The 15,263-nt window shown below is 36.4% G+C and overlaps 2 protein-coding genes across 2 annotated transcripts; both read right to left on the bottom strand.

Annotated features, from left to right (window-relative positions):
• Window positions 1-726: 726 nt before the first annotated feature.
• snx12 (sorting nexin 12) lies at window positions 727-7,218 on the bottom strand. Its single transcript, XM_055148570.1, has 5 exons — window positions 6,864-7,218; window positions 5,381-5,476; window positions 4,712-4,836; window positions 3,140-3,743; window positions 727-1,295 (listed from the first exon to the last, which is right to left on the bottom strand). The coding sequence occupies exons 1-4, from the start codon at window positions 7,026-7,028 to the stop codon at window positions 3,641-3,643; spliced, it is 489 nt and encodes a 162-aa protein (XP_055004545.1). The 5' UTR covers window positions 7,029-7,218; the 3' UTR covers window positions 727-1,295; window positions 3,140-3,640.
• Window positions 7,219-8,370: 1,152 nt separating this feature from the next.
• Window positions 8,371-14,846, bottom strand: LOC110155927 (cytokine receptor common subunit gamma-like). The gene is made up of 10 exons (XM_055148466.1): window positions 14,832-14,846; window positions 14,186-14,316; window positions 13,828-13,993; window positions 13,304-13,385; window positions 13,036-13,214; window positions 12,390-12,520; window positions 12,025-12,190; window positions 9,575-9,680; window positions 9,132-9,183; window positions 8,371-9,045 (listed from the first exon to the last, which is right to left on the bottom strand). Exons 2-10 carry the CDS (start codon window positions 14,246-14,248, stop codon window positions 8,794-8,796), a joined length of 1,197 nt encoding a protein of 398 aa, XP_055004441.1. The 5' UTR covers window positions 14,249-14,316; window positions 14,832-14,846; the 3' UTR covers window positions 8,371-8,793.
• Between the last annotated feature and the right edge of the window lie 417 nt (window positions 14,847-15,263).

Genomic DNA, 15,263 nt, shown 5'->3' on the forward strand with positions numbered 1-15,263 from the left:
TCCAAACCAATGCATATTTGTTAATTTACAGTGCAAAAAGCAATATCCAGATAAGTTAAAATGACTCTAATAAGAACATTTTATTAGAGAAGATTCAACTTAAAAAGTAAAATGTTCTACCAATGGAATAAGTGTTTTTCTTAATTCAAGCAACATTAGATTTTGTTTCTTATGTGCAAAGTCTTGTTTTTTTTTTTTAAGTGTAGCAAGCTGTATTTTCATATTTTAAGTACATATTTAAGTCAAAAAGTTCCATTGGCAGATAATTTTACTTATCAAGTGAAATCTACTCAAATCATGACTAAACTTTGTTAATTCAAGTCATCTTCAGTTGGTCAGATTTTAGTTTTTGCAGTGTAAAATTGAGCTGTGGTGGAATTTGCAGTTTGACTGTCATCCTGCATAAATCTGACCTGCTGCTTGGCCTGTTGGTGTTACCTGTTTATGTTCTTGTACATATGGTGAAAGGTTTAATTTTAGGCTGTGGCCTTCTTGGCAAACCAGTCACCTATTTATAGAGATTTTATTTGACTGTTCATTTACTTTTTGTGCAATATTTGAACCTGAACCAGACATTTACCGGCTCGTAAAGGATTGCTCTAATGTTGTACCAATATGTCTGGCTATCAAAATAAAAATGATATTGCCTACCCTAGTCGTCTTGAATGTTAACTGAATGAGAGATTGGTCTTCTTTCAGTGTCGACTCACAAATCCAGACAGGAGGCAGCAGGCAGCAGGAATTTAATCAGTATAGACAGAAAAACAATGCTGTTTCTCAATGCTGAAAATTCATAGATAAAGTTCACAATTGGTTTTAACAAGAAAAAGACAATAGGACATGGAGTAAGAGTGGTCTGATCAAAAGCAAAAGGAATGCTGATTTAATTTGAAGTACGTTTTGTCACAGTGTTTAAATATGAGCATTTATGGTCCAAAATTGACAAAAGAAAATCATGAAATCTGATCATTTGCAGCCAATTGTATATGAATCTTGGATTGAAACATAATATATCAGTAACTGTGGAACGCTACATGTGGCTGCCTTCCATTATTCTGTTGGGATATATAATCAAATAAAAAGACAATAATAAGAAATCATATCTAAAATACGCGTTTTGAGATACGGATTCTCAGATTAAATCAAAATGTGGAATGGTTGAAAAAACACATGTACACATTGCATTTGTCTAATCTTTTCTCTGTTGATATACTGTTTTTTTTCTCCACAAGTTTAAAATGGAGAGATGTAGAAATATAATGTACAAAGCGCAGGCCCAGCCGTCTGCTTCACCTCTGGGAGACAAAAGGGAGATAGTGAATCAGAATAGTGCCATTTAACATAACACGTGTGTAAACAGCTAGAGGTGGGATCATGCAGTTTTATTGGAAGCGAGACATTCATTATGGAGTCAATGTTATACCTAAGCATTGAGGTTAGTGATAAAGGAGTGATGTGCAATGTCATTTATTCATTATTTGATTAGGAGACAAGATTCTCTTTGGAGTAGGCCTACATCTTTGGCTTTCATTTTCCTTTTTAAATCCAATTTTCTTCTTTTGGAAAACCTCACAATTTAGGCAAACCGTTGTATCAAGGCAACAACATTCTTCTTAAATTAATCGATAAAGGCCATGCAAACAAGTAGGACTGTAGTCTTGCAACCTTCTCACCTATGAGTATGCAGTTCACCTGTATTGTACTTGTATTTCTCAGTGACATCAGTAAATTGGCATCACAAATTGACTATGCTACTTTAAGCATGTGACCAACGCATGCTAAGGAATGTTCAGGTTTTTACTATAGCTCCAAACGGTGTCTAATTTGTACAGTATGCCTAAATTAACCCATTTTTGTGTTGCATCTAGGTCAACATTCAATCTTAATGCTAAAATAGAACAGAGGCCATTGTCCCCTTTAATGGAAATAATTGTCTTCAAATTGATTTTCTTGTGTAAAGAAATGATACACATAATAAAGAACATTTATGCATTTGAAGTCATGTAATGTATCCAATTATCAAGTGTCCAGCTTCTGACCTTGTTTCATGCTCCCCCTGGATTGTGTCTTTCCAAAACTAAAACGTTGCAAAAACACTATATCACTAAATATATTATAATACCAGTAAAGTAAAACCTCATTTATATCGCTCTCCTCTACTTGTATATCCAATATCTCTCCTTAATGCAAGTGTAACTATGAGAAACCTAAATAGTATAATGCACTAAACATCCTCATCACAACCAATAAAAATGAAGACTGCGTAAATATTTTGACTACTAACTGAACAAAACTGTACAAATGAAAATTAAAGGGTGCATTATAAAAAAAAAATATTTATGCTGTAATACAACAGGAATCACTATGCGCAGTTTCTGAAGCGTGCAAGTGTGCCATGCATTTGATGATTAGTGTAATGGATAAGAATTAGTTCAATGTTTCAAAGAGCTCTAGGCATATCTGGTGGTTGTACTTTGGGCCTCATAATAAAAAAATATATATAAAAATAGACACAATTTGTAAGGTTTTCCTATAATGATAAAGGTCTATATATCTATTAAACATTTCTTTTTAATAAGTAAGCCAGATTTGTTCAACTTAATAATTTTAGTTATCCTTAAAGTGCAACATGTAACTTTTACAGTGGATGGTCTGCCAACTCATCATCTCCATGTTAACGGGCAATTGAGTTGCCTGGAGTGTTCCACAATACAGTATGGCATCACAATATGGCTGATCTATCTGTTAGCTTAATATAAATTTCTAACATTATCCATCTCCATGGATACAGGCAGGTCAGTCAAGTTTAATGGCATACTGTAGAAACGGCGACATTCCAGATAAAGCAATAACATCTCCAGGAAGGCAAGCAAGGAGCATCTGAAAGCTACATAATGTACCTTTAAGACATTGATGAGTTATGTTCATATTATCTGAAAGCCAGTTTATATTTATAAACTTGTGATTCAACTTTATTTTGAAATGGTATCAACTTTCCTACTTACATTTTTGGCAAAAATTTAGATGCGTAGTTAATATAAATACAAATTTTAGTAATAATAATGCCTTTTATGCAACCACCTATTATATAAAGCTCTCTGAAACATGAGTGTGTAAAAAAAAAATTCAATAAACTTACTTCACTCATACCTAAAAAACAAAGAGAAACAAAACAGGATAAGACTTGTGTTTACAGATTTAGCATGCAGCCCATTACAGTAATATATACTAGTGCCCACACCAAAATGTAGACATCATTCTACTTTATTCACAATATTTTACAATCATAACATTGAAGTAAAGGAATGTATCATACAATGATTCTGAGAGTAAAAGCCAATTTCTTTCCCACAATACAACACGTACTGAGGAATTTGTACTGAACAATAAAAAAAAAAGTTCACAAGTTAGAAAGAAGTCAACTTACAGACTTGCTCTATAGTAGAAAAACTTACTATAATAATCCCAAGTAACTTTACAATAGTATACACAGTTTGAAAGTAAAGATTTAAGAAGAGAAAGAAGAGAAATGAGTAGAAGTAGTAGTAGTAATAGTAGTAGTAGAAGTAATAGTAGAAGTAATAGTAGAAGTAGTAATAGTAGTGGTAGTAGTAGAGGTACTGTGAAGGTTGTAGTAAGTCTAGTGTCGTACTTTTCCGGGAATGTAGTTTCGGTCGATGGTCGCCTCCTGAAGAAACATGTGCAGACAGCGCTCGTTCTGGGCCAAAGGGTGTCCAGCAATTCTACACAAACACACACAAACCCAGAGCAAAGAAAAGGAGTCAACAGGGAAAGCACATCTTTGGTTGTGGAAGTGAATTTCTATAGCATGAGACATAAGATTTTTTAGGGATGGAGGGTTAGGGTATGAATGTTTCACATTAAATGTTGAGTTTATTACTTTTAATGAACTTTTCCAGTTGTATTTTACAGTAAGGTTACACATAAAGGTAGATTCTGTAGGACTACACCGTGGACAGAATTAGAGTCCATTAGTTCACTAAAGATTATGACTGTTTGCTTTAAGAAAAGCAATTTTTTTGATTCAGCCAAATAATGTTCAGGTTTAAATTTATAACCCAAATAAAAAATAAACAAAACCATCCTAAAAAGAATCCGTGACCTAATGAAGACAATTATGACTCAAGTCACCCTTTAAGAAAATGCAAAAAAGATGAGCATACATTTGTGCGATACGTTTTTGTGTCAGTTAGTTAGTACAGTTGACTAACAAGGTTTTATTGGATGAAGGTCATAGGTCATTCAAAAGGCCACAAAGAACCTAAATGTGACACACTTGCCCCAACATGTTAATTTTTTTTGTCAGCAAAACTGACCTTTTCCCAACAAACAAAGAAAATAAAGGATCACTTCAGACCTGCAAGTCTTGACTATCCTACATGGATGGAATGGACTGGAATATTAAAATCAAAACTAGATTTAGTAAACATGAAAGGCTGCAATTATAAAATATGATATTCTTGTTCTTTGCAGAGAACTATTTGTACCTGAACACTGTTAGATCATTTTCTAAAGGCATTTCACTTTGTGCTCCATTTTGTACCCTGCAGCTAGTATTTTAATTAAGAATGAATACTCCCGGATGTATAAAATACATACTTTTTGGCCTAACTCAAACATTGCTCTAATGAAAACATCATGCTAAAAGATAAATGTGAGAAATAACTAAGGTGGCTTAAAAGTGGCTGACCTGTTTATGAACTGCTCCAAACCCACTCGCCGCTCCTCAATGAAAGAGTCCTCAAAAATGCCCTCATCTCCACGAAATGGCAGCTGTCTTTTCAGAGCTTTCCCGGGCAGAGGTGGCACTACAATCTGCAGCAGATGCCACACAAAGAGCAGTATAACAAACAGTGTAAAAAAAAGTCCAATGGTATCTTTTTGTATGAACAGTCAGCGAACAGTGTGAAATGAGTATATTACATATTATATATTAAGTATATTACAACATGCCCATTTTAAACTTAATTTCTGAGATGCTTGCATGTCTTTTATCACAACAAAAGCTTTTCACATCCTTTCACTTCCAACATGCCTCAAACCTCAATGTGATCAATAATATTTGCTCAAGTAGTAATTCTTTCAATAGATAAGACAAAAGACAAAAACTCATTGACAGAAAACAAGGAACGGAAGATCTGGTTAAATGTGTTTATATGTTTCAAATATATGCAAATTATTAGCTTCTGTTGTACATTAGAAGAACTCCCACTCTTTCAGTGCATCATGTAAAGGGGAACCAGAGGTTCCCTTACTTCCCAAATTGAGACCTAAACGTTCTTTCAGTGGATCGTTCACCTTTTTAGCTGGACAGTGTAATCATAGAAGTAATGCAAAACAGACACTTTTCCCCCCTTACCTTACTGTCTCTTTCCAGCTCAGTTTTTAACCACTCGAAGTCACTGTATCTTCTTGTCACACAGGAATCCTTCAGTTTAAAAATGGGAAGATTTGTCTACAAAAGACAATAATAACTGTTAATCTTTAACAATATTTGTGTAAACTGGAATGGCCTTCAATGAACATGGTTTATTGTCAAGAATAGACTGCCCAAGCAAAATTAGTTTGGACAATGCATTCATTTTGCATTACATCCAGAAACTTCAAAGGAAGCATGCAATGTATATTTTAGACATTTTATTTTTTTTAAATGTACAGGCCTAGAAAGGGTTGTGCAATTAATGCATTTTAATGAAAATAGTGATTTCAAAAGGCCAGTTTAATATACAAGTAGGTCTAGAGCCAATCTTGTCTATAAAGGCATGTGGTTTTGATCAGGTCAGACTGAATTGTAAATGAACAAGTAGACATTATCTTAAAAATTAGACATTAAGCCTCAAGAAGTTGACTTGTACAAATAAAGTATTATTTATTTTTTTTTAAAGTTAAAGAATTTATTACTGAAAACTATTTTGAAAATGTTTTTCTTTTTTGAGGCAAATAAATATTGAACTAGAAAGTCATCCCTAAACCCATGGACATGAATCGTAGTGGAAGGCTATGCATCTCTTCTAATATAAAACATCCACAAATGTAGCCAGGCACTACTCTTAAGGGTTTTCTAAAATTCTGCCGAATTAACAGATTATGAAAGTGACTACTAGACAGTGAAAACATAAATGAGGAACTATGGGAAAGGAAGTCAAGTAACCAGGAATGAGGCAATAAGCTTTCTGATGAGTTCATTTTCAAGATGTAGATGTGTCAGCAATAATTTCACTCATTTAAAACGCATTTCTGGGTACATTTGATAGGTCCAAAATGCTTAAATTCAAATAAAAATGTGACGGACTTTAACAGATCATATCAAACTTCAAAATATTATATCATGTTGCGATTTTAATGTCATTGTTTAGTGCCAGTGTTGAAAGAGTGTCAAGAAGGAAACTTACTCATGATCAGTTTGAACATCATGGTATTATGAACTATAACATACTAACAGGCTTTTAAAGGCATAGCTTGTAAATATAATTGCTGCATGAATCTGATATGGCATTGAGTACTTTGATTTGTTGGCCAGCCTTAACTGAGTGCGGGCCAGTAACAGCTTGTGTGCACTGCATGCCTGTGGTTTCAATGTTTTAAAACATTGAAGTAAAATTCCATCGTTAAAAAAACAGTATAAACTAGGCCTCAGTTCATCCTCGTCTCTAGATTTTTGCTGATGGCCATGTTACACTTGTTCGGGCGGTTTGCCTCACGCTCGCTCGCCGCCGTTACCCTAGCTCTGGTGCAAAAGCTAACTATGCTAATGCTAATTACAATGCTAACAACACTGTCATTTGTGTTATCTTATAAAATCTAACCAAACAACGCGCTTTAACTTAAGTTCATGCACCTACCCGCATGCGGACTTTGTATACAGTGTATCGAGTTCGTCCCACTCCTAGGGTTTGTGGATCATACACATCTATTTCCAAAAAATTGCTGGGGGGGCCGTAGGCATCCGTGAGGTCCTGGGGCTTGGAGTTCAACCGGCGAGTGTCGGCCACCGCAGGCTGCGACATTTTGGTTAATGTTAGGAGACAAGCTGCAGATAATCAGCGCAAAAGCAACTAAATGCGCGGCAGTATCTTAACTTTCATCGGAAGACATTAATGGATTGTGAAACCACAGCGGGCTAGCTAAGGAAGTGGCTGAGTAGTGTAGCTCTTCTCGCAGGGGCCACCGCCGAGCGCCCTACCCTTCTCTGCACTAGTGAGCTGGACTCACATAGCGCCATCCAGCGGACAGGGACGGACACATGCTGCTCACAATTCCGGCCAATATGGACGGGAACCAAATCTATCATGCGGCTGACTGATTAGACCATGGTGGTTAATATAATTTGACAAAGAACAGGCATAATTAGCCACTTTAGCCCTAGGATCCTAGAAACGACCCTTCATGTTTTAATGGTTCAGTGCAATGTGGGATAAATACCTCAGAAGGTGATGCTGTCTGAAAAAAGTCTAGATATTTTATTCAAAATATTAAGTTTTAATGGCTATCCTGTCTTTTTCAGATGACAGGATCTGGGATGCTCTCTGGATCTCAATGGTTTGAGGTGCAGGTAAGGTATGAGGTGCTCTTTATAACAAAAATAGACATCAAAAAATCCATCCATCCATTTTCTTCCGCTTATCCGGGGTCGGGTCGCGGGGGCAACAGTCTGAGGAGGGCCTCCCAGACTTCCCTCTCCACACACATGTTCTCCAGCTCATCCAGGGGGATCCCGAGACGTTCCCAGGCCAGCCGAGAGACATAGTCCATCCAGCGTGTCCTGGGTCTTCCCCGGGGCCTCCTCCCTGTGGGACATGCCCGTAACACCTCCCGAGGGAGGCGTCCAGGAGGAATCCGAAACAGATGCCCGAGCCACCTCAGCTGGCTCCTCTCAGTGTGGAGGAGCAGAGGCTCTACTCCGAGCTCCTCCCGTGTGACTGAGCTCCTCACTCTCTAAGGGAGCGCCCAGCCACCCTGCGGAGGAAACTCATTTCGACCGCTTGTATCCGTGATCTTGTCCTTTCGGTCATTACCCAAAGCTCATGACCATAACATCCAAAAATCTTCTAATAAATACTTGCCTTACCTCATCTATAAGCTCTACAGGTAGCCTAGCTATTTATGACACAAGGAAAATACATACCGGTATTTTTGTTTAGTCAGTTTTGCCTGGCCAGTCAATATACTTTTCCTCATGCAAATCATAGAAACAGGCTTCTTGTAAACAGGGGTGTAGCACCAAATTTTGGGCACTGTTTTTTTTTTTTTTTAACTTCACATTTGTTTTTATTATCTACTTACTTAGAACATCGTTTTATTCAAAGTAGAATACTTTGATTGTACAAGAAAAATAACACAGACAACAAACAACATCAACAAACTTTATTTATATAGCGCTTTTCATACAAAAATGCAACACAAACTACTTATACCAACTAGACTTGTTCAACAATGTGTGCAGTAGGTGTGTGCTGTAGGATACTTACACACAAACTTAGGCTTGCTCAGGCCTACTTGTAATGGTACAATGTGAAAAATATTGATCAAAGCATATTTCTAAAAACCTGAAAAAGTAATTACTTGCTGTTTTGGGCAGGGTAAGAAATGGGCCTTTCATAGATATCACTACAGTGGTATCAGGTGCTGCAATGCCCTTACTTACTATCACATAAATGAAATACACACACAGTTTATATGTACATCTAGACAAAATTCATTTGAATTTTGGGCATTGATTTAGATGCACAATGTCTGCATCCTAATAACTGACATGTAAATTTCACCTCTTTGCTAAACAGAGACGTGCTGCTCTTCAGGTGGATCAAACTCAGCGCTGGAGGAGGAGGGTCCCGGATGGCTAAGGTCTGGATTCGGGATGTTGTTATAGCAGTCGGTTTGATCTGTGCTGACAGAAATGATGGAGGAGTCTGAGCTCTCGCTGTCAGAGAGAGGCACAGGGCAGTACTCTTGGACTGAACAGGTGTGCTCTGTGTAGCTAGTCTTAAAAACCTCCTTTAGGCCTTTGGAGTTGTCTAACCACTCCTGCAAAATCAACACACGGTAGTTAGTGTTTGTGATCTAGGTGTAGGACATTGTAGCTGTCCATTGTTTTAAATGTTTTTACTTACCTCCAAGTCATGAGACGGTTTAGGAACAACCGGAATAAGGATGATCCGGATTCTGGACAATGTCATAGAAATAAAAATCAAAATGATGTACAGTCAAAAACGTTTTAGTAAATTTTTGTTCAACCTTTTTCAGTTCAGGTTATTGAAATTTAAATGGTATGAAAAGATTTCGATCTTCAGGTAGTCTATTATAGTGTAATTATATAAGGGCCACAGTATCTTAGCAACTTCACTTTAAGAAGCTATAAGCTAATAATTTATTCAATAACATTATAATATAATACAATTATTCAATAAAAATTTTAGTAAAGTGAACGTAGTTGTTCAAGCTCAGATCTTCTAAACTCTGCTGCCATCTAGTGAGACTATGTGTACAGGTCAAACACTGGAAAATAACAAAGCAGATTGTGTATTTACATCAAAAAGTCAATGGGAAGACTTACCTCTCATGATGCAACAACATAACAATCAGCAAGAGCAGAATGGCCCCTCCCACAAAGTACATGACCACAGTCCACACATTCACAGAGTCATGCAGCTGAGTTGAGTCTGATGAGAACAAGAGTCATTATGGTATAATTGTATCATCTTTAGGATTACACTATGTAACTTTTCTGCTGGAGACAAGCAGTTGGCAAACTCACCAAAAGAAAAGAAAAAAATCGCACAGAGCACCTTTGACTGTATGTGTTAGGAATGTGGTAGCAAGCAGCTGACAACTGAAAATGTCAACACTTATTGAACATTAAAACTCTTCAGTTACTTTTGCAGATTATTTGGCTGTTTTCCGTTTTTCCAAATAGTTTTCCATTATTTCAAATGATTTTGTGCAATTGTCTGCTGTTTCTTAGATAATTTGATTTTTGTCAGACTGTTTAAAATGCATTATAGAGACACTCATCTATTTGGACAAAACATTCAAAACTTTATGTATAACCTCATTTTTTATCACCATAGCCACAAATATACATAAGTGAATAAACCATAATATCCAGATTGATGCATACAAATGCGCATCTTATCCCAGAGCAAGGTACACAGACTAGTGTGTGTGAAAGGATGCTGTCCTTATCCACTGCTCCTAACTGTTTGATTGAGAGAAAACTGTATGGAATTCAACAGAGAATGCATTACTGATGAGTGATTTACATTGAAAAGTGTAAAATGGTGTCCATCAATTATATTTGAAACATTTACAGATCCTGTCGATACATACAGTGGGGCAAAAAAAATTTAGTCAGCCACCAATTATGCAAGTTCTCCCACTTAAAAGAATGAGAGAGGCCTGTAATTTTCATCATAGGTACACTTCAACATGAGAGACAAAATGAGAAAAAATCACATTGTCTGTTTTTTAAAGAATTTATTTGCAAATTATGCAAAGTATTTGGTCAATAAAAAAAGGTGTTCTCAGTACTTTGTACGTTTGACCTCTGTCATTGCCAACAAAGGGTTATATACCCTTTGTATATAACCCAACAAAGGGTTATATACCCTTTGCTGGCAATGACAGAGGTCAAACATTTTCTGTAAGTCTTCACAAGGTTTTCATACACTGTTGCTTGTATTTTGGCCCATTCCTCCATGCAGATCTCCTCTAGAGCAGTGATGTTTAGGGGCTGTCGCTGGGGGAATGGGAGGGGAATTTTGCGTGGAGCCCCAGATCGAGGGAGATTATCAGTGGTCTTGTATGTCTTCCATTTTCTAATAATTGCTCCCACAGTTGATTTCTTCACACCGAGCTGCTTATCTATTACAGATTCAGTCTTCCCAGCCTGGTGCAGCTCTACAATTTAGTTTCTGGTGTCCTTTGACAGCACTTTGATTTTGGCCAGAGTGGAGTTTGAAGTGTGACTGTCTGAGGTTGTGGACAGGTGTCTTTTATACTGAGAACTAGTTCAAACAGGTGCCATTAATACAAGGAACAAGTGGAGGACAGAGGAGCCTCTTAAAGAAGAAGTTACAGGTCTGTGAAATCTTGACCGGTTGTGACCAAATACTTATTTTACCGAGGAATTTACCACTTAACTAATTAAAAATCCTACAATCTTTTCCCCCATTCTGTCTCTCATAGTCGAAGTGTACCTATGACAAAAATTACAGGCCTCTCTCATCTTTTTAAGTGGGAGAACTTGCACAATTGGTGGCACAATATCTGGTCTATGATCTGAAAACACACTGAAAACAAATTTTGATTCCATAAACGCTGTACAGAGGCCTGTGCAGTCTAAGGGGCTGATATGTTCACTGAGACAAATGCTTCATTCTGTGAAAGGTTTCATTTTGTGAAATTAACTAAAAATCTGATCAGATTTTGGGATAGAATGGGTTTTGATGCCTGCGTAAATTGTTTTGAGAAAAGCATTTAAAGCTTTGAAAAATTCAATACTGATCTGAGAAATGTAGTGCTAAAGCAACTGAGAAACACTGTTGTCCACATTTGTGAACTGTTGGTAAATTTCCAAAAAATATATGAGTTTAGTTTAGTTTATTTGAGCTTGTTTTGTTTACTTTACATGCATACATTAGATAGAAGTGTGCATAGTCCAAAAGGAGTAGACTGAAGCAATTGCTTATGGGCACCTACTGTTACACACATAAGCCATCTGCAAATCTTTTCTGTTATATAAAGGTAGTAGTCCTGTAGTTCTGAATGAAGTATGGAGCTAAATAATATCAGATGTCCTCTTCAGCTTGGCCAGTCAGTACAATGCTTAATTTGCCTCGGAAGAACAGGTCAAAAAATTAGCTGGAACACCCCTATTGCACAACATCATAATCTGTTAGTGTTTGTTTTAACAGATTTGAACTTGTTATTTAATAAAACAAACAGGTCCAAAAAGATAACTTAATGGCAGAAAGGATAACTGAATATATTTTTCTCTCTTCTTACATGTCATGTTGTGGGCGCCCCAGGCGACTGGTTCACTCCATTCGCTCCACAGATTAGAAGAGCCACAGTTGATGTTCACGCGATTCCGTACCTGCAGCTCGTAACGGGACGAGTTTGATGGCAAGTTAAAGCAATACTCTGGAATGTTGTCACTCATCATGTATTCCTGTCAATTAAACACAACGTAAATAACCAGGGGAAATACAGTGATGGTCATTAGTCTTGCACATTATTGTTGTAATTCAGTGAGTTCTTGGGTCTAGTCAAAATTATCAGGCTCAACATTTGTGCTTTTACATTTTTAATGTTTCATGGCAAATTACTAGTCTTACTTACTTAGTTACTTAGTCACTTTTCTTTCTCACCTGCCAGTTGTTGTTGTTGAGTCTGTAGCGGACCTGGCTCTCAACACAATCGTTCATTTGCATCCACTTGAAACACAACCTGGAGTCAGACCTGTACTCCACAGTGAGGTTGGAAGGTGGATCCAACTTTACTGGAAATGACAAAGAAGTCAATGTATTGATATGATAGTGATAGTGATAATGATATTGATACTAAGGAGAAGGCTCTTTTATTCTATTGATCATGTCAATTCCTTTATAATGGTCTTTTTTATACAATAGAATGTAATTTTTAACAATAAAATGTTTACTATGCTAAATCTCATAAAAACATTTCTAAAACTATTCATGAAAGGTGAAAGGTGTTTTTTCCTGCATCACTACTTTATATATCATTATGATGTTATCTGGGTATTGATATTTTTTGACAACCCTTAAATTCAACTGTTTGGTTAAATTATTTGATTCAGTGGAGAGAGTAATTAATAGTCTTATACACTGCATGTTATTCATTCACTTCATACATCTCTTGTCGCAGCTGTCGCGGGGCAGACTGATGAAAGAGTAGTGTCTGATACTACACACATACCTGACTATGTGACCACCATGTCACAGTTTGACAAGCAAGGTGAGTGAAGTGTTGTGCTCTTTACAACATATGTGTTACCTCTGTCTTTGAGTTCATGTTCCTGGAGATAATTCTGGTTTCCTTTTTGAAGTTTAGTTAAAAATGTTTCAAATCTTTTTGTCCAAAGTTTGCTGTTGGCTTCGGGCTGATTGCATCCAACATTCAGGCCATCCTTGACTATGTAGGTATCACATTCACGAAAGGATTCACCGTCAAATCTATAGCAAAACTCAGATCAAAAGATCAATGATGATAGTTTCTATTATAAAGATTTTTTTTTTCATTTCAGACAGAAGTTGTTACTTACCCACTGTAAAAAGTGTAATTGACATCCAAAGTATTCCATAAACATTGCACATATTTCATACCAATCACCATACAGTCCACATCTGTTGGGAAATATATAATGACTGTTTTATATAAAGTAAAGTAAACACATATGCAACAATTGTTTTGATAAGGCAAAGTGTAGGAGTAGTCTGAGCACCTACTATTAAACCCATAAGCTACCTGCTAATGTTTTCTGTTATACAAAGATGGACAAAGTTTGTTAAAGGCTGTAGTGTTGAGTGAATTATGGAGCTAAATAATATCAGTAAAAGTTGGGGGGCCAGCAGATGTCCTCTTCAGCTTGGCCAGTCAATACAATACTTAATTTGCCTTTGGAGAACAGGTCAAAAAAGTAGCTGGAACACCCCCATTGCACAACATTATAATCAGTCATTGTTTGTTTAAACTGATTTGAACTTGTTTATTAATAAAACAAACAGAGCCAAAAAAGATAACTTAATGGCAGAAAGGATAACTGAATATATTTTTATCTCTTCTTACCTGTCTTATTGTGGGCGCCCCAGGCAACTGGTTCACTCCATTCACTCCACAGATTAGAAGAGCCACAGTTGTTGTTCACGCGATTCCGTACCTGCAGCTCGTAACGGGACGGGTTTGATGGCAAGTTAAAGCAATACTCTAGAATGTTGTCACTCATCATGTATTCCTGTCAATTAAACACAACGTAAATAACCAGGGGAAATACACTGAAGATCTTGCACATTATTGTTGTAATTCAGTGAGTTCTTGGGTCTAGTCAAAATTATCAGGCTCAACATTTGTGCTTTTACATTTTTAATGTTTCATGGCAAATTACTAGTCTTACTTACTTAGTTACTTAGTCACTTTTCTTTCTCACCTGCCAGTTGTTGTTGTTGAGTCTGTAGCGGACCTGGCTCTCAACACAATCGTTCATTTTCATCCACTTGAAACACAACCTGGAGTCAGACCTGTACTCCACAGTGAGGTTGGAAGGTGGATCCAACTTTACTGGAAATGACAAAGAAGTCAATGTATTGATATGATAGTGATAGTGATAATGATATTGATACTAAGGAGAAGGCTCTTTTATTCTATTGATCATGTCAATTCCTTTATAATGGTCTTTTTTATACAATAGAATGTAATTTTTAACAATAAAATGTTTACTATGCTAAATCTCATAAAAACATTTCTAAAACTATTCATGAAAGGTGAAAGGTGTTTTTTCCTGCATCACTACTTTATATATCATTATGATGTTATCTGGGTATTGATATTTTTTGACAACCCTTAAATTCAACTGTTTGGTTAAATTATTTGATTCAGTGGAGAGAGTAATTAATAGTCTTATACACTGCATGTTATTCATTCACTTCATACATCTCTTGTCGCAGCTGTCGCGGGGCAGACTGATGAAAGAGTAGTGTCTGATACTACACACATACCTGACTATGTGACCACCATGTCACAGTTTGACAAGCAAGATGAGTGAAGTGTTGTGCTCTTTACAACATATGTGTTACCTCTGTCTTTGAGTTCATGTTTCTGGAGATAATTCTGGTTTCCTTTTTTGAAGTTTAGTTAAAAATGTTCCAAATCTTTTTTTCCAAAGTGTGCTGTTGGCTTCGGGCTGATTGCATCCAACATTCAGGCCATCCTTGACTATGTAGGTATCACATTCACGAAAGGATTCACCTTCAAATCTATAGCAAAACTCAGATCAAAAGATCAATGATGATAGTTTCTATTATAAAGATTTTTTTTTAAATTTCAGACAGAAGTTGTTACTTACCCACTGTAAAAAGTGTAATTGACATCCAAAGTATTCCATAAACATTGCACATATTTCATACCAATCACCATACAGTCCACATCTGTTGGGAAATATATAATGACTGTTTTATATAAAGTAAAGTAAACACATATGCAACAATTGTTTTGATAAGGCAAAGTGT

The sequence above is a fragment of the Boleophthalmus pectinirostris genome, unplaced genomic scaffold, assembly GCF_026225935.1.
Source record: "Boleophthalmus pectinirostris isolate CB_2022bp ecotype Guang Dong unplaced genomic scaffold, ASM2622593v1 HiC_scaffold_12, whole genome shotgun sequence".
In the NCBI taxonomy this organism is placed as follows: domain Eukaryota; kingdom Metazoa; phylum Chordata; class Actinopteri; order Gobiiformes; family Gobiidae; genus Boleophthalmus; species Boleophthalmus pectinirostris.

Excerpts from the sequence above, each read along its gene's own strand:
- snx12 (XM_055148570.1), bottom strand. The coding sequence starts at position 7,028 with ATGTCGCAGCCTGCGGTGGCCGACACTCGCCGGTTGAACTCCAAGCCC. Across the intron at positions 5,477-6,863 it reads TATACAAAGTCCGCATGCGG|ACAAATCTTCCCATTTTTAA; the intron begins GTAGGTGCATGA and ends TGTCTTTTGTAG. Across the intron at positions 4,837-5,380 it reads AGCTGGAAAGAGACAGTAAG|ATTGTAGTGCCACCTCTGCC; the intron begins GTAAGGGGGGAA and ends CATCTGCTGCAG.
- LOC110155927 (XM_055148466.1), bottom strand. The coding sequence starts at position 14,248 with ATGAAAATGAACGATTGTGTTGAGAGCCAGGTCCGCTACAGACTCAAC. Across the intron at positions 12,521-13,035 it reads ACATGAACTCAAAGACAGAG|TAAAGTTGGATCCACCTTCC; the intron begins GTAACACATATG and ends TGTCATTTCCAG. Across the intron at positions 12,191-12,389 it reads TCAACAACAACAACTGGCAG|GAATACATGATGAGTGACAA; the intron begins GTGAGAAAGAAA and ends TTTAATTGACAG.